The sequence below is a fragment of the Typopeltis vanoorti genome, chromosome 4, assembly GCF_054136105.1.
Source record: "Typopeltis vanoorti isolate ZY-2024b chromosome 4, IOZ_Tvanoo_1.0, whole genome shotgun sequence".
Taxonomy (NCBI): domain Eukaryota; kingdom Metazoa; phylum Arthropoda; class Arachnida; order Uropygi; family Thelyphonidae; genus Typopeltis; species Typopeltis vanoorti.
In genome coordinates this window covers 34,371,677-34,397,012 of record NC_143552.1, presented here as the reverse complement: position 1 = coordinate 34,397,012, position 25,336 = coordinate 34,371,677, and the positions used below count along the sequence as shown (strand labels likewise).

The 25,336-nt window shown below is 37.4% G+C and overlaps 1 protein-coding gene across 3 annotated transcripts in view; it reads left to right on the top strand.

The window, feature by feature from the left end:
* Positions 1-25,336, top strand: part of LOC150107214 (roundabout homolog 1-like) — a 742,051-nt gene that overhangs the window by 291,375 nt on the left and 425,340 nt on the right. For all 3 annotated transcript variants that reach the window (XM_090391071.1, XM_090391072.1, XM_090391070.1), the window contains exon 5: positions 2,261-2,388. In XM_090391071.1, the coding sequence (XP_090247197.1) occupies positions 2,261-2,388 (128 nt within the window). The remainder of the gene's footprint in view (positions 1-2,260; positions 2,389-25,336) is intronic.

Genomic DNA, 25,336 nt, shown 5'->3' with positions numbered 1-25,336 from the left:
ACTATTCAACCTTTATTGAGGTCTCATCATTGGAACCAGACCCAGAAACGATACCAAGTTTGAAGTAATGCAGAAGTCATATTTCCATATACAAATAGCTAAAAGGTGTCACACCTTATTACTAAAATACTCTGGATTAGAGATAGATGTTGAAAGTTTTTGTTGAAAGATATATGCTCTGCATTATGGGACACTCAGGCAAGTGATGTGAAGTCATTAGCCTCTATATACGAGTTGCCCAGTTGTGAAGTTACTTCACATGCAGTCTTTGTTTGCTTACACTTGGATAAAAAATTAAACCAAGAAATAAATTTCTTGAAATCTTTAACTTATTATTATTACTTGACACCTCTAGGGAGTCCTAGACTCATCGAGGGAAGGCACCTGCTCTACAACTCTCCGTCTCTGCCACTCACTCCTCCATCCACCAACTACAACGAACCACATTATCAACCAATGCCATCTACTGCCCACCACCACTAGTATTTTCACAGACAATCACAAACATCTATGCCCATGGTGGGTTTCAAACCCCCAGCATTTTGGCTGGAGAGTGGATATGCTAACCACTCAGCCAACCAGTCTGGCATAGCACAACCAAGTGGTAAAACTTTCAACAATATTTTGTCATTGGTTGGAATTCTTCTTGACACTAATATTAATAATAGAAGGTGGATAACATGTACAATGTGCATAAATCTTTTTTTGTTAATATCAAAATTGCTTTATTCAGTTGCAGTTCAGGTCTGTATAGCCCTGTGAAATTTGCATCCATTCTGCTTGGCAACCTAAAGAAAGACTAGTGTAAATTTGATTCTAGGTGCCAACTAGAGGAACTTTTTTTCAACTGGTTTTCCCAAGTTAATCATTCTCTAGCATGAGTCCTGACAAGAGCATGGATGTTTGTGATATTTCTTCTAACCAATTATCATATGTACTGCTGTTACCTGTGTCCTGGCGCAGTATAATCTGTGATGTCTTTGGCCATAAAAAATCTAGCATGAGTAAGCCATTTTTTCCCTCTCAGAAACTTGTGATTTTCATCCCATAAATTCAAGAAAATTGACCATAGACCTCACACTATTTCAGACCATAATATATAATGTAAGGAACCATGAGATGATTTCAGTTGTCTGCCACATTGTCCTCTCTAGATGCCAGTTAATAACTGTTAATATCACTGATAGTCTTGGAGGTGTTTGGCGATTGGCTACGGATAGAAGCTAGCTGGCCGCTAGTCTTCAAAAGTTAGTTAAGACTAGAAGTTAGTTAAGTCTACACCCTTTTGGAAATAAAAGGGATTAGCAGATTTTCTTTGTTTGTTTCAATTAATCATGTAGCAATTATGACATAATCTTCAAGGATCCATATTTTCATCTTTTATTGGTACATTTTTCAGCATTACACTATTATAAATTCTTTGGTTGCCAAGACAACTCATTGTAAAAGTTTTGTATGCTAAATAAGTTAGCATAATGTATCGATAAAAAAAAAGTTTCATAGTGTGATGAACAAATACTTTATTCTGAATAGTTCACCATCTGGGTGTATACTTATAAGGCTCTTTCTTAACAAATAATGTTATACTTGTAGAAAGTTTTTTTTTATATATATTTTTTTAAACTTGGGTATATTATGTATTCAAGATACCAAGTAATTTTATATAAACTTGGTTTTTAATCCTATTAGCTAAGTAAGCAAACAGACATATGTCAAGTTTGCGTTTAGGTAAAAGTCATATAAGTTCTGCATTACTTCAACCTTCGTATTTCAGGTCTGGCTCCCACTGATGAGACCTCAATAAAGGTCGAAACCGGTCTGGGTAGTGACCCCTGCCTTTAATGCATAGCATCATACATCTCTGCAAGGGGATGTGCTTTGCATTAGGGGAAAAATACTAAGGAAAGTGATTGGATCTTAATCCACCTTTACCACAAGCTGCCTTGGTCCTGCAGGAGTTGCTCAGTCTTGCACTACGTGCAGACGTAAACTTGACATACTTATCTGTTTGCTTACTTGGGAAATAGGATTAAAAACCAAGTTTATATAAAATTACTTGATATTTTGAATACAATGTTATACTTATTTATATGATTATTACTAGTTTGCTTTCTTTCATTGCATAATTATTTAATTGACATACTCTAATGTAGCAAGTTTTCGTGTATTGTAAATTTATAATTAGATGTGTGCTTACTGAACCATATAACTTGCATTGAGTTTTTTTTTTAATTTTATATAATTTGATTTTATTTTACAGAGCACAAATTCAAGAAGACAAAAGCCTTAGTGTTCGAGATGTCACACCTACAGATGAAGGAGTATATATCTGTGAAGCAGAAAATCATGTGGGCATTATCTCTACCTCAGCAACTCTAACTGTTCATTGTAAGTATATATATAAAGATATATTTTACTCTTAATTATCTCGGTGTTTAAGTCATTAAAATTTCTAAACACACACACACACACACACACACACACACACACACACACACACACACACACACACACACACACACACACACACACACACACACACAGTTAAGTTTGCGCCTGAACGTAGTTCAAGTCTAAAGGTGGTGCAACACCAGGGCAACTCATTGTAAAGGTGGGTAAAGCTCTGATCACTATTCCTAGTATTTTCCATAATGTAAAGCACATCCCACTAAGAGATGTATACTGCAATACATTATGGGTGGGGTCACTACCCAGACAGGTTTCAACCTTTTTTGAGGTCTCCTCAGTGAGTAGCTAGACCCTAAATACCAAGGTTTTAGTAATATTTACATCTTTATCTCCTCCAGAGATTCTTATTCAAAATAAAAACACCTTGTAGCAACTTGTATAGGTAAAGTTGATAAAGTTCTGTATTACTAAAACCTTGGTATTTAGGGTCTAGCTACTCACTGAGGAGACCTCAAAAAAAGGTTGAAACCGATCTGGGTAGTGACCCCACCCATAATGTATTGCAGTATACATCTCTTAGTGAGATGTGCTTTACATTATGGAAAATACTAAGAATAGTGATCAGAGCTTTACCCACCTTTACAATGAGTTGCACTGGTGTTGCACCACCTTAACTGTTTGCTTACTTGGGATTTAGGAGTAAAATAACCAAGTTTATAAAATTGCTTGGTAACCCTAATATAATATATATTACCATTACCCAAGGTAAAAAAACTTATTTACATATATATGTATGTTAAAGATACCAAGCTTTAAACCTGGTTTTTTACTCCATTTCCCAAGTAAGCAAACAGACAAATAAGTCAAGTTTGTGCCTACATGTAATGCATGTCTAAGTGATCCGTAAAGTAGTACAAGTCGAGGCAACTCGTGGTAAAGTCGAAATAAGCTCTGATCACTATTCTTAATATTTTATTCCGACTTTACCACGAGTTGCCTTGACTTGTACTACTTTACGGGTAAATTAGACTTGCATTACATGCAGGTGCAAACTTGACTTATTTGTCTGTTTGCTGACGTGGGAAATGGAGTAAAAAACCAGGTTTAAAATAGCTTGGTATCTTTAACATATATTATACCCAAGGTAAAAAACTTTCTATCTCTCATTCTAAGATTTTTATTTAATAAGGTCAAAGCACCTTTTGGTAACTTGTTTTGGTAAAATACTTATAAGCTCTGTATTACTTAACCTTGGTATTTCTATGCTGGCTCCCACTGATGAGACCTCAATAAAGGTCAAAACCAGTCTGGGTAGTGACCCTTTGCATTTAATGCATAGCATCATACATCTCCTCAAGGAGATGGGCTTTGCATTAAGGGTAAATATTAAGAATAGTGATCAGAGCTTAATCCGACTTTACCACGAGTTGCCTCGACTTGTACTACTTTATGGGTCACTTAGACTTGCATTACATTGCAAGTGCAAACTTGACTTCTTTGTCTGTTTGCATACTTGGGAAATGGAGTAAAAAACCATGTTTAAAATAGCTTGGTATCTTTAACATTTAACATATATTATACCCAAGGTAAAAACCTTTCTATATATATATATATATATACTAGCAGTATTTTTGACAATAAACTGTAGTTCATCCCTCTCCTGTCTTTCTTAATAATATTACAAGGAGTAGAGCAATCATTAATTTCTGATTGAGTTTTTTTTCCCTTTTAATTTCTTGAGTTCTATCAGACTTTCTATGGCTAGTAATTTGAAGAATTTCCATATTGTGTAATGTAAACTTGCAGCCATCAATCACAATCTGTTTCCATTGATTATTTATTTCTTTGGAGAAATTTTATAAAAATTTGTTTGGAGAAGATAGCAAAAATGTTATAGAGAATGTGGAAGAGTGAACGAGAGTGCGTGAAATATGGCTGAAGGTAATGTGGATAATTAGGTGACAATGAGAAGGGAAAAAACCATGATTCACATCATCCTTCACAGTAAAAAATTTGAGCTACAGCCACTTGGGGAAACGATTGTCTTGTAGTTCATCAAGAATGAGAATGGAAAAAAAAAAAAAAGTGAATGAAAAAAAGTATGAAAGTGTGAGAGCAGAAGGTATTGTATGGAGATTCGGCGATAAGAGATGTACTTAATGAGAAATTGGTGAAAGCATGGTTGTTAGCGAAGCTCTTGGTTTGCAAAGGGGATGCATTAATTGTTTTGGCTCCCATGAATGATTTGAAAGGCAAGAAATATGCAGTGAAAGAAGATATGAAAGAGCTAAGAATATTATTATTATTTATTATTTCGTGACACCTCCAAGGAGTCCAATGACTCATTGAGGGAGGGTGCCTACTCTACAACTTTCCATATCCACCATTTCCATCCATCTCCATCATCTACACCAATGCCATCTACTGCCCACCAACACCACCACCACTACTAGTATTTTTTGTCTGTAAATTGCTTGTGTCCTGAAGACTGATTTATCTGTATGCTGGATGAAAAACCTAAGTTTCTAGAATAAAAACTCTCCATATGAGATTGGCTAACTTACCTTCAATTGAAAAAAACCATATAAAGATTCTATACAGTGAGAATCGAACTTAGGCCTTTTTCCAGTCGAAGGGCAGAACTTACCATCGTTCTTCCAATTGCACTATGGAGGCACAATTATTTATTATTATTATTACTATTACAAAAATATTCTCGTAGATAGGCTTATACGTTGGTTATGCATTTTTAAATCACTTAGGGAATTGAAACAATGTAGATCCGAATATAAATTAAATAATACTTTAATAGATATTTCCGATATTTCGGCAATGTCTCATTGCCATTTTCTAAAGGAACTTACAAAAAGGAAGGTGCACACTGGCCCTAACAATACAGTAACTCTAGTTAGTTACTGTAACAATACAGTAACTCTAGTTAGTTACTGTATTGTTAGGGCCTGTGTGCACCTGCCTTTTTGTAAGTTCCTTTAGAAAATGGCAATGAGACATTGCCGAAATATCGGAAATATCTATTAAAGTATTATTTAATTTATATTCGGATCTACGTTGTTTCAATTCCCTAAGTGATTTAGAAATACAAAAGTATTCATTTTTAATAACTTGTTTAGTTTTATATGGGCATTTTCTTAGATGTAAGCTAAATATTTTCAAAAATTCTTCATAAATATTACAGTATTTTAAGTACCTTTTATTAAAACAATGATGCCCTCTATCCATTGCTTACATTATACACATTTATATGGTAAGTTTGTTTTGGATTTCACTGTATGTTATAGAATGATTTCTCAAGATTTTTTTTATATTTTTAATTGTAGTATTGTAGTCTATTTATCTTTAAAATCTGTCTCAACAAACATATTGACATTTCTATGACTCCATTTGTCATTGTTACAAATTCTGATGCTACAAGAAAAACTTGTTCAAAATTCTTAAATTTCTCATGATTTAGAAATACCAGTTTTAGTGGATTGTTTTGGAGATTATTATTATTATCATGTTTGGAGCATAAGAAATAACCATTCACATGCTTATTTCTTATGCTCTATATCAGATAAACATGCAGAAAATGACTACAAAAGGAAACAGAAACAAAATCACCAGCAAAATATTCTAAATTTAACACCTTTTTGGGTTTACATGTATAAATATCAGAGCATTTGAAATTGATGGAATGGTTTAATTAACAGTGAGTGTATACTCTATATTTCTATATATCATTAATGCCGATGGTATTGACTCAGAACTTTATGCTGCAGATATTTTTGTTGAATGAAATAATTGCGTTTCATCAAAAAGCAAGGAAACAATGTCTACATCAACATTTGCATTCATTGGAGTTGATGGCTGTAGGAAAGACTGGTTGATCACATTTACAGTTGAAGTATTATCTTGTAATTCTGAAATGATTTGTGAAAATATAGTTATTAATTTCTTACATCCTTGTGATTTGGCTCTTGGTATCATTTGATTTTTTTTTTTCTAAACTTTTTCCAGCCACCTTGCACTTTCCTTTTTTTGACATATTTATTATTACCCTAAGACTCCATCAAGTCAAAGACTCATCTAGGAGGTATTTTTGTCATACACACAGCTCATCATACTGTGCCTTAAACACATTCAAATTCTCTGCAGACGCCAACCTCTCAAGCAAGGCATTCCGATTATTCCGAACTCTGCATGCAAAAAACCTATTTCTCAAAAAACCCTGATCTCCCACCATGTTCTCTTTAAACCTCTTCAGCATTGATCCTATAACAATCTTGCTAAAAAATATACTCTTACTAACTTGTAGGTCTCTGTCACCCCTCTTCCCCTCCTATCCACTAGACTCTGTAAATTGCATCTTCTCAACCTTTCCTCATATTCAACATTCCAGAGAATAGAAATTACTTTAGTTCGTCTCCTCTGTACTCTTTTCAGCACATCTCTTTGTCCTTTTGAAAACCAGGTGATCAAATTTGTGCACACACACTACATCATTCCCAGAATTCATTGTGTTTCCTCATAATTTTGGCAATGTGTGCTCTATTTAGATCCTTATCCACCATCAAGAGCCTCCATTGCTCAGTCAGTATAGCCAAAGCCCGTTGGTCGGAAAGACCTGGATTCGATTCCTGTCAGTGACGTGAGGAATCGTTATCTTGTCTCTTTTGACTAAAGGTGAGTTTACTGGTCTCGTATGGTGGTGGAGGGATTTTTCTTCCAGTAGCATGAGTTTTTCATCCCTCAAAACAGGTATACTGGTCCTGTGAACACACACATGGCTACAGTCATAAAATATACTACAGAAAGGAAGGCAATAGGAAACCATCTTGCTCATAATCATCTCCCTACTATGGCAGCATATAGCTACCGCCACCAGCCATATGGCTGAAGGAATCAGATAGGATAGGATTCACCATCACCCCCAAGATCTCTTATTTCTTCCACTACCAACAATATATCACCACCAAGCATAAATTCTACATCCCACCTTTGTTTCCCAAATTTTAAAACCTTAATTTTGCAATATTTGAACTAGCATTCCTACTCTCGTGTGCATTCATCCAACATATACAAGTCTTCTCGTAAGGCCAAAACAGCTGCTCTTCTCCTCATATTTCATCCCAACTTTGCATCATCTGCACACAACTAAATATCCCCATCCAAATCTTCCCTAATATCATTAACATACAGATTAAACAGCAATGGCCTTAAAACAGACCCCTGAGATACACCACTAGTGCCTTTCCTCTTCCTGAATATTCCCTTCCCCTCCCTTGAGTGATATCATATGGGATTTTGTAGCATGCGGAACTTCTGGAATGTATGCGTCCCGGCGGTTGTATATGTGGCAGGTGAGAGAAGGGGAAATATATATATGCGCAAAATGCAGGCAATGAGAGGAACTTGGTGAGTTAGAGATGACTATAACTGACCTTGTTGAGGAGATAGGAGATTCTCCACATAGAGAGATGAGTGGTATGATAGAGGGCGAGAATGGCGAGAGAAATATGAATAAAACAGTGAGAGTGGGAGTATGGAAAGATTGAAGGATTGTGAATTTTTTGGAGATGGTCTCAATTGGGAAGGTGAATGGCAAATAAGAGTGGCTGACTTGCAGAGAGAGATAGATGAGTTGAAAGAGCAGGTGGAATGTCTAGGGAATGAGATGAGAAGTGTGAAAGATGAGATTAGGCGAATGGAAGAGACGAATGCAACACGAATCAGAGTAGGAGTGAGTGAGTTATGGGAATGATAGTGGAGGAGAGAATTAGGAACAGTAAAAAGAGGAGAGAATAGGAACAGTAGAAGAGAGGGAAATAGAGAGAGTTATGGGAACCATAGAAGAGGAGAAAATAGGAACAGTAGAAGAGAGGGAATGAGAGAGAGTTATAGGAATGAGAGAAGAGGAGAGAATAGGAACAGTAGAAGAGAGGGAATGAGAGAGAGTTATAGGAATGAGAGAATAGGAACAGTAGAAGAGAGGGAATGAGAGAGAGAGTTATAGGAATGATAGAAGAGGCGAGAATGGAAATAGTAGGAGAGAGGGAATGAGAAGAATGTGAGGGAGCACTGGAACCAGGGATAGTGATGTCAGGAAGGCAAGTAAGTAGGGGAACACAGAGAGAAAGTGTTAGAGGAGAGAGAGAGAGGGAGAGAGAGATGGATGCATGTGAGCAATCGAGGAACAGGGAAGTAGGAGGTGTAATGTATGGGGACTCAATGATCTGTGGTGTTCAAGATAGGATACGCGAGGAGTGTTTGCCTGGGGGAACGATAGAAAGTGTGGCTCTGGCAATTAAGAGGTATGAAAAGATAGATGAAATGATTGGGATGGCAGGAACAAATGATTTAAATGACTTGCGAGGTAATGAAATTGGGCAGCGAGAGATATGAGATTCTTGCTTGAGGTTGAACGAAAGAAGATGCAGAGAGGAAAGATAGTGTGCGTTTTGCCTAGGTATGATAGTGACGAGCTGAACAGTAGAGCAGTAATATTGAATAACATAATTGATAGCATGTGTCAGAAGAGAGGATTGGAATATGTGGATGCTAGGAAGGCATTTGAGGACAGAAAGAAATTGCATGTGAGAGACCTCTTGCATTTCAGTGAGGAAGGACATAGGCATTTGAAGAGATTGCTGTTCTGAACGAGTTGGTGTGTCAATGCACGGAAACTAGAATGCCCAGGGTGAATGGTAGCAGGGGTGGCCTCTTGTGGGAATGGATACTTGGGAGAAGGGGGGATGACATCAGGTAACACTGAGCCCAGTAGAGTCTAGAGGGATAATGCTGGGTATAGAAACAGTGGCATTTTTATGCTTTATATTAATGAAAGGAGTATCCAGAATAAAGGAGAGGAATTGGTGGCACTGATAGCATTAGCCTGGCAAAAGATTATTGGGATCACTGAGATGTGGTTGACAGGATATGACATCTCTCCCACCAGTTGGAGAGAGTGACCATGTGGTTTTGACTTGTAGCAGGGAACAGCATTTTTCAGCAGGATAGGAAGGGAAAGTGTGGTGGTGGAGTACTGCTTATGATAAGTGATGACTTATGTCCTCTAAGAGTGAAGGCTTTGGAAGGCAGTGACACTAATGATTTTGAAAGCATATGGTGTGAGATAGAGGTGGGTAAGACAGGATATTTAGTGGGGTGTTGCTACAAACCAAGGAGCACAGAGGGTTTGGACCAGAATATGTTTAGACATTTGAGCTTGGCAAGTGCAAGAAGAATGATTGTTATGGGAGATTTTAACTACAGAAGTATAAATTGGGGAGAGGAAGATGCATGTAGCAATAAGGGAATGGAATTTCTAGAATTCTTGAGGGATAAATGTCTTAGGCAACATGCAATTGAGGGAACAAGAGGTTCAAAAGTTTTGGATTTGGTCATAGCATCAAAAGAGTTGATAATAACTGAGATGACATCTCTCCCACCAGTTGGAGAGAGTGACCATATGGTTTTGACTTGGAAGATGAATAAACATGCAGGAGTATCAAAGGGATGGGAATGTATGTGAAATTATAAGGCAAGTGAATTGTCTTAGACGTCAACTTGGGGAAGTTTCATGGAGGGAGGAAATGGAAGGCCGGGATATCATTATTGCTTGGGAAATTGGGAAACTAAGCTGTATTCCACAAGTGAAGAAGAGGACATAATTTGGAGTAAAGTGGATGACAGACAATATTAAACAGAAACTGCGTGTAAAAAAAGTGGCTATGGAAGAGATATAAGGAGATAGGTGAAGAGCAGATGCATGAAGAATATAAGACACAGGCCAGGAGAGTGACTAGTATGGTAAGGAAGGCGAAACTGGAATATGAGAAGAGATTGGCCCTATGATCCAAAGAAAATCCTAGAGAATTTTTTTAGCTATGTAGCCAGTAGGAGGAAAAATAATTGTGGAAGAATGACATTGCAGGATAAAAATGGGAATAGAGTGCCTGATGCAGATGATATAGTGGGATTGTTTAATGAACACTTTTTTGGAGTATTTCATCCTGGAGAAGTAAATTTTAATACTAGAGAGATAGGGCAGGTTTGAGGTTTAGAGGTGCAGGAGGAGAGTGTGTTCCAAATACTGAGTACTCTGGATGTCAGTAAAGCTGTGGGACTGGATGGTATTTCACCATGAGTTTTGAGAGAATGTGCTAAAGAACTGACAGCTCCTGTGACCTGGCTTTTCAATGAAAGTCTGGCTACAGGAAAGATGCCCAGGGAATGGAAGGAAGGTAAGATGGTGCCATTGCATAAGGGCAGAAGAAGACTGGCGGTGTCTAATTATAGCCAGTTGGTGTGTCATCAGTAGTTGTTAAGATCTTGGAGAAATTAGTTAGGGACCATATACAGCATTGGGCAGATGAGGGTAATGTTATCTGTGAGAGTCAACATGGATTTGTGAAGGGGTGCTCTTGTTTATGTAATATGCTAGAATGCAGCAAAATGTAAGGTCTTGAGGTTTGGGACACATCGATGGGAGGAGTTATACTGGAGGAAGTTGGGGAGACGAGATCTGGGGTTGATGATTGATACAAACCTGAAATTAAGGTGACATATTGCAAATGTGCTGAAGGTTACACAGAAGATTGCTGCAATAATGAGAAGGATGCTGACCTGCAGAGATAAAAGAGTTATCATTCCGTTGTATAATACCCTGATCAGACCACACTTAGACTATTCCTCTCAGATTTGGTCCCCAGAATTTGAAGGGGATAAATTAACTGTGGAAAGGGTACAAAGGCAGTTAACAAAGATGGTTTCAGGACTGTACAATGTTAGTTATGAGGATCGGCTGAGGGAATGTGGACTGCAGAGTTTGATGGATAGAAGAAGGAGAGGTGATATGATTGAGACTTTTAAACTGTTGAGAGGTGGTTACAGGGTTGACACTGGAGAGTTCTTTTGCTTGGTTGAACAGGGGGAAGGAGTCATGACAAGGGGCCATCCCTGGAAGTTAGGTGAATGGAAAGTTACAAAAGGAAACTGTGAGAAAGAGGGTAAGGAGTGGTTTCTTTGCATTGAGGGTGGTTGAACCATGGAATGCATTGCCTGATGGAATGGTGGGAGCAAGAATGGTCAATGCATTTAAAGAGTGGTATGATAGACTTTGTGTTTCCTAGGAGGGACCTCCCTTGATGAGTCTTGATAGACTTTGTGTTTCCTAGGAAGGACCTCCTGCGATGAGTCTTTTGACTCCATGGATACCTGAATAATAATAATAATAATATTCTACCCCCAGACACGACTTTTTTTTTCTCTTTCAACTTTGGTTTCACTATCAATTTATCATGCCATAATCTATCAAAAGACTTTGAAAAATCCAGACATACTGCTGTATATCCCTCTCTGTCCAATGAAGCTGTCACCTTATTGTAATAAATAAGTAGTTGAGAGTTTATTTTTCACTTGGTTAGACCATAATAAGTTTAGTTTAATCCTTTATCCAAGTGCGAGCAAACAAAGTTTGCTTCTGAAAGTATCTTCAGGACTGGGGTAAGGTAGTACAACACCAGGCAACTCGTTGTAAAGGTGGAGAAAGCTCTCATCACTCCTATCTCAATATCTCCCATAATACAGAGCTCATCTCCTTGTGGATATGTGTAATGCTCTGCATTAAGGCAAGGGCCACTACCCATACTGGTTTCGACCTTTATTGAGGTCTCTTCAGTCGGAGCCAGACCTAGTAGTGGAGACACCAAGGCAGAAGCAATGAGAGGTCATCCCAACCTATAGGAGTTGCCAAAGGGTGTACAACCTTATTATTAAATTACTCTGGATTCAGAGAAAGATGTTGAGAATTTATTTTTCACTTGGTTAGACTATAATAAGTTTAGTTTAATCCTTTATCCAAGTGCAAGCAAACAAAGTTTGCACCTGAAAGTATCTTCAGGAGTGGGGTAAGGTAGTACAACACCAGGCAACTCATTGCAAAGGTGGAGTAAAACTCTCATCACTCCTATCCTATCTCCCATATTACTGAAACATGACCTCCCTTTAGAAAATCCATGCTGTTCATCAAAGATAAAACCATTTATATATTTGGTTTAATCCTTTATCCAAGTGTGAGCAAACAAAGTTTGCACCTGAAAGTATCTTCAGGCCTGGGGTAAGGTAGTACAACACCAAGCAACTCGTTGCAAAGGTAGAGAAAGCTCTCATCTCTCCTATCTCAGTATCTCCCATATTACTGAAGCATGACATCCCTTTAGCAAATCCATGCTGTTCATCAAATATAAAACCATTTATATATTTGGTTTAATCCTTTATCCAAGTGTAAGCAAACAAAGTTTGCGCCTGAAATATTTTCTGTACTGGGGCAACTCGTGAGCCAAGTGAAAAAACTTCCATCAAAGATAATACCATGGTTGTCAACTCAATTCTGAATCCTGGTTCTCACCAGCCTCTCCAACATCTTAACCACAACATCTGACACACAGATAGGCCTATAAGTTGATGCTTGAGTTCTGTAACCTCCCTTATGAAGTGGCACGATCATACTCTACTTCCACTCTTTTGGAACTTGACTGAGTGAGTGCAAGACTCTTATTAAAAAAATATGTCAAGGCAGATGCCATCTCCCTGGCACATTCCTTCAGAATTCATGGTGATATGTTATCAAATCCCACATCTTTATTAACATTAAGTTTGCTCAATTCCCCATACACCTCTTGCTCACTTACAGTCAGTCTCTCCTCCCCATTATCAACTGCTCTCAATCTCTCCCTGATGTCACATTCACAAGAATGAAACACCTTTATGAACTGCTCATTTAGTATCTCCACTATATCTTTCACAGCAGTTGTCCATAGACCATTTTTTAATCAGTGTCATCCTTCCATAATCATTAATTTTTTTGCTGGCTACATATCGAAAGAACTCCCTAGGATTCTTTTTGGCTTCATTAACTAACTGCTGCTCATACTTCACTTTTGCTATGCATACCAACCAAATCACCGTTGTTGCCTATTCTTTGTAATCCTCATGGAATTGGTTATTACCGCTCCTCTTATGCTGCCTCCATAGTGCCTTTTTTTTTTTTTCTCTGTATCGCATGCTTAATCTCTTCATTCATCCATTTCACACCTATATTATTTAACTTTCTGACCCTTGGAATGCATTTAGACATTGCTTCTACTAGATGGTTCTTGAATATTCCCCAAGCTGTATTGTTGTTTTTTTTCCAGTTAACTTCTCATTCATGGTACACCTGCAAGCTGTCTTCTGAGCTCTTCATAATCACCAGCGTTTTAGTTACACATATACCATTTTGTCACAGAGGTCCTCACAGTTCTGGCAACCACCTAGGTAATCAATTCATGGTCACTCTCACCAACTGGAGGGCGATTTGACATCTCATTTATAATTATATCCTCTAATGAAATGATCAAATCAAACACCTTAATCCTTGTGTACCCTCTGTTACATAGTGTCCGAGATAGTTGTCCCTCAAAAACTCAAGAAACTCGTTTTCTTTACTTCCAGTTGCTATCTCATCATCCCAGTCTGTATTGCCATAATTAAAATCATAATGATGATTTTACCCCGTAATGATGACCCTTTTCTTATTTGCTTGGTTAATTTGTTTTATACATTTCATAGTCACTACCATCCAAATTACCAGGTCTATAACAACATCTGACTAAGTATTTCATTCTATTGCAATATGCAAGAGACTCAGCAGTGACACCGATGAAATTGTTCACTCTAACTCTCCTCACTGGCAAGGTTCAAAGAGAGTGGAAAAGAGGGTAAGATAGAAAGTATTTTACCTTGGGTATAATAAATGTTAAAAATACCAAGCTATTTTAAACCTGGTTTTACTCCATTTCCCAAGTAAGCAAACAGACAAACAAGTCAAGTTTGCGCCTGCATGTATTGGAAGTCTAGCTGACCCTCAAAGTAGTGCAAGACCAAGGCAACTCTTGGTAAAAGTAGAATAAGCTCTGATCACTAATCTTAATATTTATCCTTAATGCAAAGCACATCTCCTGGAGGAGATGTATGATGTTTTGTATTAAAGGCAAGGGGCCACTACCCAGACTGGTTTCGACCTTTATTGAGGTCTCATCAGTGGGAGCCAGGCTAAAAATACCAAGATTTTAGTAATAAAGAGCTTATAAGTATTTTACCAGAACAAGTTACCATAAAGTGTTTTAACCTTATTAAATAAAGATCTCAGGAGGAGATATAAATGTAGAAAGTATTTTACCTTGGGTATAATAAATGTTAAAAAACTTATAAGCTCTATATTACTAAAATCTTGGTATTTCTAACCTGGCTCCCACTGATGAGAGCTCAATAAAGGTCGAAACCAGTCTGGGTAGTGGCCCCTTGCCTTTAATACAAAACATCATACATCTCCTCTAGGAGATGTGCTTTGCATTAAGGGTAAATATTAAGATTAGTGATCAGAGCTTATTCTACTTTTACCAAGAGTTGCCTTGGTCTTGCACTACTTTGAGGGTCAGCTAGACTTCCAATACATGCAGGCGCAAACTTGACTTGTTTGTCTGTTTGCTTACTTGGGAAATGGAGTAAAACCAGGTTTAAAATAGCTTGGTATTTTTAACAGAGGGTAAGATAGTTCCATTATGTAAAGTTGGTTCCAAGACAGAATTACATATTACAGACCACTTAATATCTTGGGAGCAGTGGTTAAAGTATTGGAAATATCAGTTAAGGTAAACTCCAGCAGTGTGTAGTTAGTAATACAATATATGGTGGGCAGCATAACTTATATAAAAGGTAGGCCTTGCCTTAGTAATTTTCTAATAGAGTGACAACTGAAATTATTATTATTCTTATTGTCTGATCTCCATGTAGTCAGAGACTCCTCATTGGAGGTACACTCTATAACACACAATGTTCTCCAACCATACCTTAAACAGACTCAGTGTGCCTACATTCACAACATACTCAAGCAATTCATTCCACTCTCCATGCAAAGAACCTGTTCCTCACTCTTCTGCTCACACCCTGCTTATATGGTTTCTAGCGATGGCCTGTTGTTCTAACAACATTCTCCCATTCTATAAAAAAAATTTCTTACATGTCAACCTGATAACAACCTTTGACTAGCTTATATGTCTTATAAGCTAGTCTGGGGGGTTCCTCTTATTCGCAAGTCTTTGCAACTTACATTCTCTCAATCTGTCTTTGTACTCCATATTCCAACCACTGACTACCTTTGTGAATCTTCTCTGAATCTTTTCCAACATATTCTCATCATCATCATGAAAACCTAGCAACCAAATGTCTACCAATAATCCATATGAGGCCTGATCAAGGCCTCCATGTTCAGAGACTTCCATGCTCTGATCTCCTGAGGATCAACTTCCTTCCCTCTCTCTCTCTCTCTCTGTTCCAGGTGTTTACACAATTCCTTGTTCTTGGAACTTATCATAATTTTGGTCAAACTGGGGATCTGCCTTGGTGAACAGAAAAAATACATTTACCACTACAAATATGGTCAGTTAGGTTTAGCTGACTTGCCTTGTATACCTTGCACAGAATCAGATGGAGGAAAAAAAAACTACTATGCTTCATCACGGAGAATACAAACTTGAAAGAGTCTTTTTAGAATCAGCAGCAATTTTTTTTTAAAAAAAAGCATAATCTAAATAAATGTGGTTGTGTTAAACTTCCCAAGATTTGGGAAACTAATTCTTTGGCCTCCTGCCCAACAGCTAAGGCTGTAACAGCATCCATAGAGATCCCTCATAGGATTTTAGGCTTAAAACAGTCTAATTTCTTCCACTTATTGTTGTGTTTGTGTTATTACAATTAATATTATATTCCTTACTGTCTCTATGACAGAGATGAAATATCAGAAAGATCAATCCTGTTAAATTATTTTTCTTTGTGCTGTGTCTGCATTCATTTCATTAAATTTTATTATAAAAATAAGTTTTGTTTAGTGAAAATAGTAGAATGATACCTACTGCAGAGAATATAGTTGAGATATTAAATGAGAATGTAATAAAAGTATTTCAGTATCGTAAATATGGCATAATGCATAACTTCTGTATAGTGGGAAGGCAGGAGGAGGCAGTGCTGATGGTTAACCATGGAGAGTTAATCTAAGCTGTACCTTTTTAATGTGGTAAAAAGAGGACAAAATTGTTCCACTTCATGAAGATGATGATGATACTAACTCTTCAAATTATAGGCTAGCCTGTGTGTTTGGAATTGTGATTAAGGTATTAATGAGTGTGATAAGGTTAGTCTTCTCTTTGGGGGACTTAATGGAGTTGCTAAATCAAGATTACTTTTCAGCAATCAATTACTTATTATACAAGGGAGATGGATTTTGCAAGCCCATCTGTTCAAAAGGTAATTGGAACAGATGGGCTTGGATAGTAGATGAGTATGTTGCATTGGAGAGTTGCTTTCTGAATGGTATCAGTGAGTTATGTATGGGTAAGCAGTATTCCAGAAGAGCAAAGTCACTAGTGGTGTTGCACAGCAACATTCTTTTTGATGGACAGCATAGGCTAGCTAAAAGCAGTCATGTTTTAGCAGTCTCCTTACTTATTATAACAAGGTGACAAATTCTTCTTTGATACATTAGCTCTACCAGTCCTATTGTATGGAAGTGAAATCTGGACAGTAAAACATAAAGACAAACAAAGATTAATAACAGCTGAAATGAAGTTTATGAGAAAAACTGCAACATATGCTCTATTTGATCACAAAAGAATTGAAGAAATTATGAAAGAATTAAACCAGGAATCAGTAATAGAAAACATTAAAAAATATAAACATAAATGGATGGAACATGTTGAAAGAATGAAAACAGAAAGATTACCCAAACAAGCCTTAAATTACAAATCATTAGGAAAAAGAAAACCAGGATGTCCTCTTAAGAGATTCAACAATGACTTCTAAGGCTGGAACAGGCCACTCTAGGCCTAAATCCTTGACAGGCATGATGATGATGATGATGAGACAAATTCTTTGGGAAGGGAGTTACATGTGCATTGGTATATTTATATTTCAGTGGCCTTTGATTGCCATGATGATTTAGTAGTTAAATTAAATGGATTGGGATGGGTAATAGATTAGTGTGAGGGTATTGGAGAGGAGATTGGCTGTCTGATAAGCATTAGCAAGTTGCGTATGGATGGTGGAGCATTATCCCAGAAGTGGAAAGTCACTAATGGTTGGATCCCAAGGGTCTGTTTTTTTTGAGGCCTTTGCTGTTTAAATTTTGAGTTAATGCTATTGGGAAAGGCTTTAATGGTGATATGCAGTTTTTGCAGATGATGTAAAGTTAGGAAGATCTATGAGGAGTATCATCATCATCATCATCATCATCATCAAATTCCTGCCATGTACCCTCAAGGGGTGTACAGGATGTGACAGTACTACATGAAAAAATTACATCATTACTAACTTCCTATCTACAATTTTCCTCCAAATCAGTCTGTTGCTTGTCAAGACTCCAACATTATCAGATCTTATATTTCTATCGTCTAAGACACTTTGTACCGTATCAATCCACCTATATCTTGGTCTTCCTCTGGGTCGTTTTCCTGCCAACCTGGCAGAGAACACTTGTTTTGCTAATCTTTCCTCTCCCATTCTATTTAAGTGACCATACCATCTGAGATTAGCTCTGCTAACGCATTCCTGGATGCTGACAATGTCAAGTTCTTTCCTAATATCCTCATTTTTAATATGATATTGCCATTGATGCCATCTGTTCACGCCTCTAATCTTTCTCAGGACTCTCATATCTGCGGTCTCTAGTCTTTGGTCAAGTGTTTTACTTCTGACCCAGCTCTCAGATCCATAAGTTAAAATTGGTTTGAACACAGTCTTGTATACAGCTAATTTAGTGTTCCGACTAATTTCTTTCTTATTCCATATGAATTTATTCAATTGACTTCCCACGATACCAGCTTTGCTGATTCTGTTGTCTATTTCTATATTTAGTTTACCATCTTCAGTAAAAATTGTGCCTAAGTAGCTGAAATGTTTTACTTGTTCTACAGGTTCTCCATTCACAACACAGTTGACATTTTCAATGATTCTGCCTATTTTCATTGTCTTTGTCTTTTTATTGCTGACCTTCATACCATATCTATTACAACAGCTATTCAATTTAGTCAGAGAATCTTGCAGACTTGTAGCGGATTTATTTAGAAGTATAACATCATCCGCATAAAGCAAAGAGCTGACATTAACATCTCCAATTTTGATATCAGGTTTAATACCACATTCCTTCATAATGTGATCCATATAGATAATGAATAACAGAGGGGATAATGTACATCCTTGTCTCACACCAGATTTAACATTAAACCATCTTCCTGTACTTCCTTCAATTCTAACTGCTGACTCACAACTCAAATAAAGACTAAGTATTGCTTGATATAATGCCCCATTGACACCATATAACTGCAGCGTATTGAATAGCTTCTCTCTTGGCACCTTGTCATATGCCTTTTCCAAATCGACAAAACTTAAATACAGATCTTTGTTATATTCCCATGCTTTCTCGACTATTTGTCGTAAAGTGAAGATCTGATCCTGACAGCCTCTATTTGGCCTGAATCCAGCTTGTTCTTCACCAAGCTTTTCTTCCACAATTCTTCTCAACCGTTTCTCAAGTATACTTGCATAGATCTTGCCAGGAACACCCAGTAGGGAAATACCTCTGTAATTCTCACATTCAGTTTTATTTCCCTTTTTATATATGGGTACTATGAGAGCTCTACTCCAATCATCGGGAATTCATCCCTCTGTCCAGGCTTTCTGAACTATGCAGTGCAGCCACTGTAAGACTCTTATACCACCATACTTCAGCATTTCTGGTCGGATATCATCTACTCCTGCTGCCTTTCCACATTTCAAGCCTTTGATGGCTTTTTCTACTTCAAGTATGGATATGTATTCCTGACTACATGCCTGGTCAGTGTTTTTTATCACTGTGCTGTCATCACTGCTTGTTTCATTTAGCAGTTTTTCAAAGTAATTACTCCATACTTCAAGGATATCTTTTTCTCCTGTTTTCATTTCACCTTTATCATCTCTAATTCCTTTTACAGCACTCTTTCCTCCATTCCTAAGCTTCTTCAACAACCTCCAGAATATTTTGCCACCTTCTTGATATTTATTTTCTATATTCTTGCCAAAGTCCTCCCATGACTTTTGTTTAGCTAGTTTTACACACTGTTTAGCTTTCTTACATTTGTCTCTGTATTCTGTAAGAGTAAAAGCTGACTTATTTGCCAGGAACTTTTGATATGCTTTCTTCTTTTCCTTCACTGCCTCTAACTTCCTGTGTCCACCAGGGAGTTCTGATTTTTTTATCTTTGCACACAACCTCACCACATGCCTCTCTGGCAGAATCAATCAATGTTTCCTTCAGAGTTTGCCACTGAATCTCCAAGGTTTGATTCCTGTTCTCAAACTCTCTCATTTTCTTTTCAATAATATTTCTGTATTTTAGTCTACAGTTTACATCTGAGAGCTGCTCAACTTTTATTCGCTTTAAAACTTTCTTACATGTTATTCTTTTCAATATGAAATTCAATTTTATCCTGCTCAAGACTAAATAGTGATCACTTCCAATTTCAAATCCTCTGTACACTCTGGTGTCCTGCACCAGGGAGAAAACATCACTATCAACAATAACATAGTCAATGAGACTTTTCTTATTCCTAGCCTCTTCTCTCCATGTGAATTTGTGCACATTTTTATGTTGGAACATGGTGTTAGTAATAACCAGTCCATGTCCTGAGCAGAAATCCAACAGATATTTGCCATTATTATTAGCTTTGCTCTTTTCTCCAAATTTTCCCAAAATATTTTTGTATGTCTCACAATCATTTCCTACTCTACTATTTAGATCCCCAACAAGGACCAACTTTTCCTTTTTCATTGTGTCAGTTGCTTTTTCTAAAGCCTCAAAAAATTCCTCCACTTCTACCTTAGTAGAACCTTCTGTGGGACCATAGGCACAAATAAGTCTCATTGTCCAGTTCCCCATTCTCATATTTGCCCACATTACTCTACTTGAGACTGACTGCCATTCAAGAAGATTAGCCTCGTATTTTGTGTTGAATACTATGGCTACTCCTTCTTTTCCTTGATTGTTATTGCCTGAATATAACATTTTGTATTTATTGCTCAGAAAGATCTCACCAGTTTTGGTCTTTTTTGTTTCAGTCACCCCTATTATGTCGATCTGGTACTTATCTAATTCCTCAGCTAGCTCCATTTCTTTGCCATTCAGGCTTCTTACGTTGATAGTACCGATCTTTAACTCTGGTGATGTTGAGTTGGGGTTTGTTTTCAGATTTGTTCCAGTAGCTGACTTTTCGCTGTTCGCCCTGGTTCCCTGGTGAAAACAACGGGGGCCTTGTTTAACCGGGCGACGCCCCAGCCGGCATGAAATTTTGTCATGTTGTACCATCATTTTTTATTTTGGTTTAACCAATAAGAATACAATTTGGTCGGCTAAATCCCAAATTGCCAGCCCATCCTCGTTCGTTCAGTATCAAAGTAGATACCCAACAGGGTGCACCACGAGAAGGTGAGGATTGGACATTAGGTCAGAAGCCCTGGTCGGTTCTCCGCATTCCTTTAAAGGCTATGTGGAGGTCTCCTCTCAGTTATACAGCTTTGATCCTTAAGCACCCCCTATGAGGAGTAAAGCAAATAAAATATTTGTGTATATTTAGTTTTGAAAAAGGACTTGAATAAACTGGTAAGTGGGCATGTGAGTGAGACTAAAGTTTACAGTTACAAAATGTAAGGTTAAAAAATCCAAAAGAAAAGATGGGATGCAGAGTATACAATTGGTAGGAATATCTTTGAGGATATGTAGAGGAAGAGGAATCTATGGATAAGGATATAAAATTTCAGGGACACATTAATAAAACCTATGGCAGCACAGTTAATTATGGCAATGATAAAGAAGACAGTGATGTGTAGAAGTGAGAAGGTTAAGGTTCCAGCATAGAGAGCTTTGATCAGCTGCATATGGATTACTCTGTGAATATTTGATCATACATTAACCTGGTTTTCAAATGGATAAAGTGATAGGAAAGGGTCCAGAGACTAAAAGTGGTTTCTGGTCTCTGGGGTTTTCAATAACAAGAAAGATTGAGAAAGTGCAAAAGGATCTGTGTAAGTTAAGTGATTATAACCAGAATAATGTGGATGAGATTTTACATGGAATGGTGAGAGATAGAGGAAGATGTAACAAGAGATGATCGCTCAGAGCTGTATAATGAGGATATGAGTGGTAGTTGCAAACAAGGATATGGGCAACATGGAGTATGTACCAAAGAGGATGCAGAGAACAAGGGTCTTGGATCTGATTATCCCATCAGAGATTGTCATTATAAATGAGGTATCTAAGCTTCCTCTAGTTGGAGAAAGTGGCCATAAAGTGATCACCTGGGTTGCAACTAGTCACATGAGGACTTCTGTAAAGAAGGGATATATATGGAACTACAAAGGTAGCAATTTTAGAAAACTTAGAGACCACTGGGTGCTATAGCATGGAAACATGAGTTGAGTGGGAAGGATATAGATGCCGTGTGGGCATTGATCAATAGTTATTTAACAGCAGCACTTTGAGCGTACTCAAAAGGTGAAAAGGCTAAACAAGATAAGAGTAAAATGTATGAATGAAGAGATTAAGCATGAAATCTGTAGGAAGACATTGTGGTGACAACACAGAATGAATGTTGGTAATGATCAGTTGCATGAAGAATACAAATAGCAGGCCAGGAAGGTGACTCGGTTTGTAAAGGCAGCTAAAGTCTAGTATGAGCAAAAATTAGCCAATCAAGCAAATTCCTCGTGAGTTCTTTTGATATGTGGCAAGTAGAAGGAAAAATGACTATGGGAGGATAATGCTAGTTGATGAACACTGGTAGATTGGTAATCAATGCAGAGGATATAGTTGAATTATTCAATTATCAGTTTATCAGTGTATTTCATCCTCATGAAGGCAACATCAGGAGAAGCTGGAGTGTTAGAGGGTATGGCAGAAGAGAGACTGATGGCGAATGAGGAATTAAGTAAACTTGATATTAATAAGTTAGTAGTTTTTGACAGTATATTGCTAGGTGTCTTGAGGGAATGCCCTATGGAATTAATGGCCTTTGACACAACTATTTAGCATAAGTCTTGCAACAGGGAGAGTCCTGAAGGAATGAAACATAGGGAAAGATTTTGTATAATTTTTGAATAATCAACATCTGAAAATTAAATTTACATTAGAAGTAGAAAAGAATGGAAAATTACCAACCATTCCTAGACATCCTTATCAACATGAACAGTGCTAGAAGATTATCATTAGAAGTCTGTAGGAAAGAAGCCCACACAGGCAGATAAGTACAAGTTCATTTCATCACTCTCAATGAAAATTAAATATAATCAAAACCTTGAAAAATAAAGCTTTAAACTAAAAAATGATGAAATCAAATGAAACCAAGAACATCAAATCCTGTTTAATCAGTTCCTCCGCAATGGATACCCAAAAAAATGGTACAACGAAACTTTTATTTTTTGACGATCCAACCTGTGATAACCCAGAAATTAATTACAAATGTATGGTATCCATTCTATACATTGGCAGTGCATCAAGAAAAATATATTCGAAAAAAATATTAAAAAATTCGTCGGCCTGGTTGGCTGAGTGGTTAGCGTATCCGCTCTCCAGCCAAAAGGCTGCGGGTTCGAATCCCACCGTGGGCATGGATGCTTGTGATTGTCCGCGGGAGTACTAGTGGTGGTAGTTGGTGTTAGATGAAGGTTGGTGGAGCATTGAGACGTAGAGTTGCATAGTAGATACCCTCCCTCGATGAGTCTTTGGACTCCCTGGAGGTGTGATGTAATAATTAATTAAAGGCAGTCAACATCAGAACAGCCTTCAAACCAGTCACTACCTTATGAAGATTTTGTACACGCTACTAAAACAAAGTTCCATTTTATAAACATCCAGGTGTATACAAGATTCTGTATTCTTGTGGAGAGATATATGTAGGTTAGACTGGGAGAAGTTTTGAAATCTGCAACAAAGAACTTATTCTCAATGTTGACAAAAAGGAAGAAATTATTTCTTGGATCTTTAATTTAAAAAGGAAGACAAAAGCAGACTTGTGGTGTACATCCTCAAAGAACATCACACTGTAAATTGGCAAACATTCTCCATCCCTACTTAGAAGAGAATGACTTCAACAGGTTGTTCAAGAAGTCCTCCAAGAGCATTTGCTCAAAAAGATACACTAAATGTACCTTTGCCAGCCTAGCTGGCCAAGTGGTTAGCGTATCAGCTCTCCAGCCAAAAGTCTGCGGGTTCAAATCCCACCGTGGGCGAGGATGTTTGTGATTGTCTGTGGAGAAACTAGCAGTGGTGGTCGATGGTAGATGATGTTGGTATAGTTGCAGTCAGTTGGTAGATCGAGTGGTGGAGACAGAGTTGTAGAGTAGGTGCCCTCCCTCGATGAGTCTTTGGACTCCCTGGAGATGTCAAATAATAATAATAATAAATAGAAACCAAGGAATGATCCTTCACAACATCTAGGTCATTAATTAATATATGTAACATTAATGATCTCTTGTATGCAAGCAATCACATACAGAGTTTACTCAACGATATAGAAACTGCACGTAACATGCCTAATCATACACTTGATTAAACTATTGTTCTTGTCTTTTCCACTTATAGATATTAACTGCTGTTGGAAAACATTTACTTTTTTGTCGGGTTTTTACTTGTCAAGCACCCTCCAGATGATACTATTAGCCATACAGACAACAAAACATGTACAGGGTGTTCGGGATAAATTTGACAGTTTCGTAAGGAAAAAGAAAATCTTCTTTGTATCTATTAAATTTAATGAATTGACAAAAAAACATTACAGGCAGAGTTAATTACAATACTATCAACAAGATTTACTCAAAATAACCACCATTAGCATCGATCACAGCTTCAATTCTGCTTCGGAACCTCGAACAAGCTGATGCTACAGTCTCCCTGGGAAGGGCGGCAAAAACTATTTTAATTTTATCCATTAACTGGGCTTTTGTATTACTGGAAGTGCGATTGGTGTCTTTTTCAACTGCGCCCCATACCAAATAATCCATGGGGTTAAGGTCTGGGGAGTTTGGAGGCCAAACATTTGGACTGGTGAAGTCGTAGAAATTTTCAGACAACCATTTTTGACTTTTCCCAGAGGTGTGGCAAGGGGCCCTAATCCTGCTGCCATACATACGGCCTACCATTGGCTACCCTTGTTATCCAGGGCTTGACTACAGTTAGCAACTCCACGAACAAAGCCCGAATTCCAATGCCAGGGTTCTTCAACACCTGTTCCTGCAGATTTGCGAGGAATTCTGCTGTACGAACGCAATCAGATCGTCTGCTAGGGATCTTTCTTCTTGCTACATCCTCGTAGTCACCATTGCAAGTCTCTAGTTCATGCCTGATTGTTTTTACTGTATTCAGGGAGCATTGGGCAGCAGTCGTAATATCCTTATTTTGATGGCGGGCACGAATCATCATGATACAAGTTATTCTCTTCCATGATTCAGGTGGGTTCCAGCTATCCATCCTTTCTGACATCTTGTATATGAATGAAGAAGGGTCCAAACTTTTAAATGAAGAGAAGTGTGTGTTAATACATGTAACTTACGGAAAAATATAATTAATTATAAATATGTCAAATTTATCCCGAACACCCTGTAAAGGACATACATCTAGTATAAATAGAATAAAATAATATAAAATAGAACATATACGATTTAAAATGTGGTATTTGTCATTCAATATTATAATATCATAAGCAGTTTTATGCTAAACAAAGTGTTATACTTTCTGTACATTTTGTTTCCCCCTTGCCATATTTTTCCTTTAGATAATTTTAGTATATTTGACTTTAAAATTCTGTTT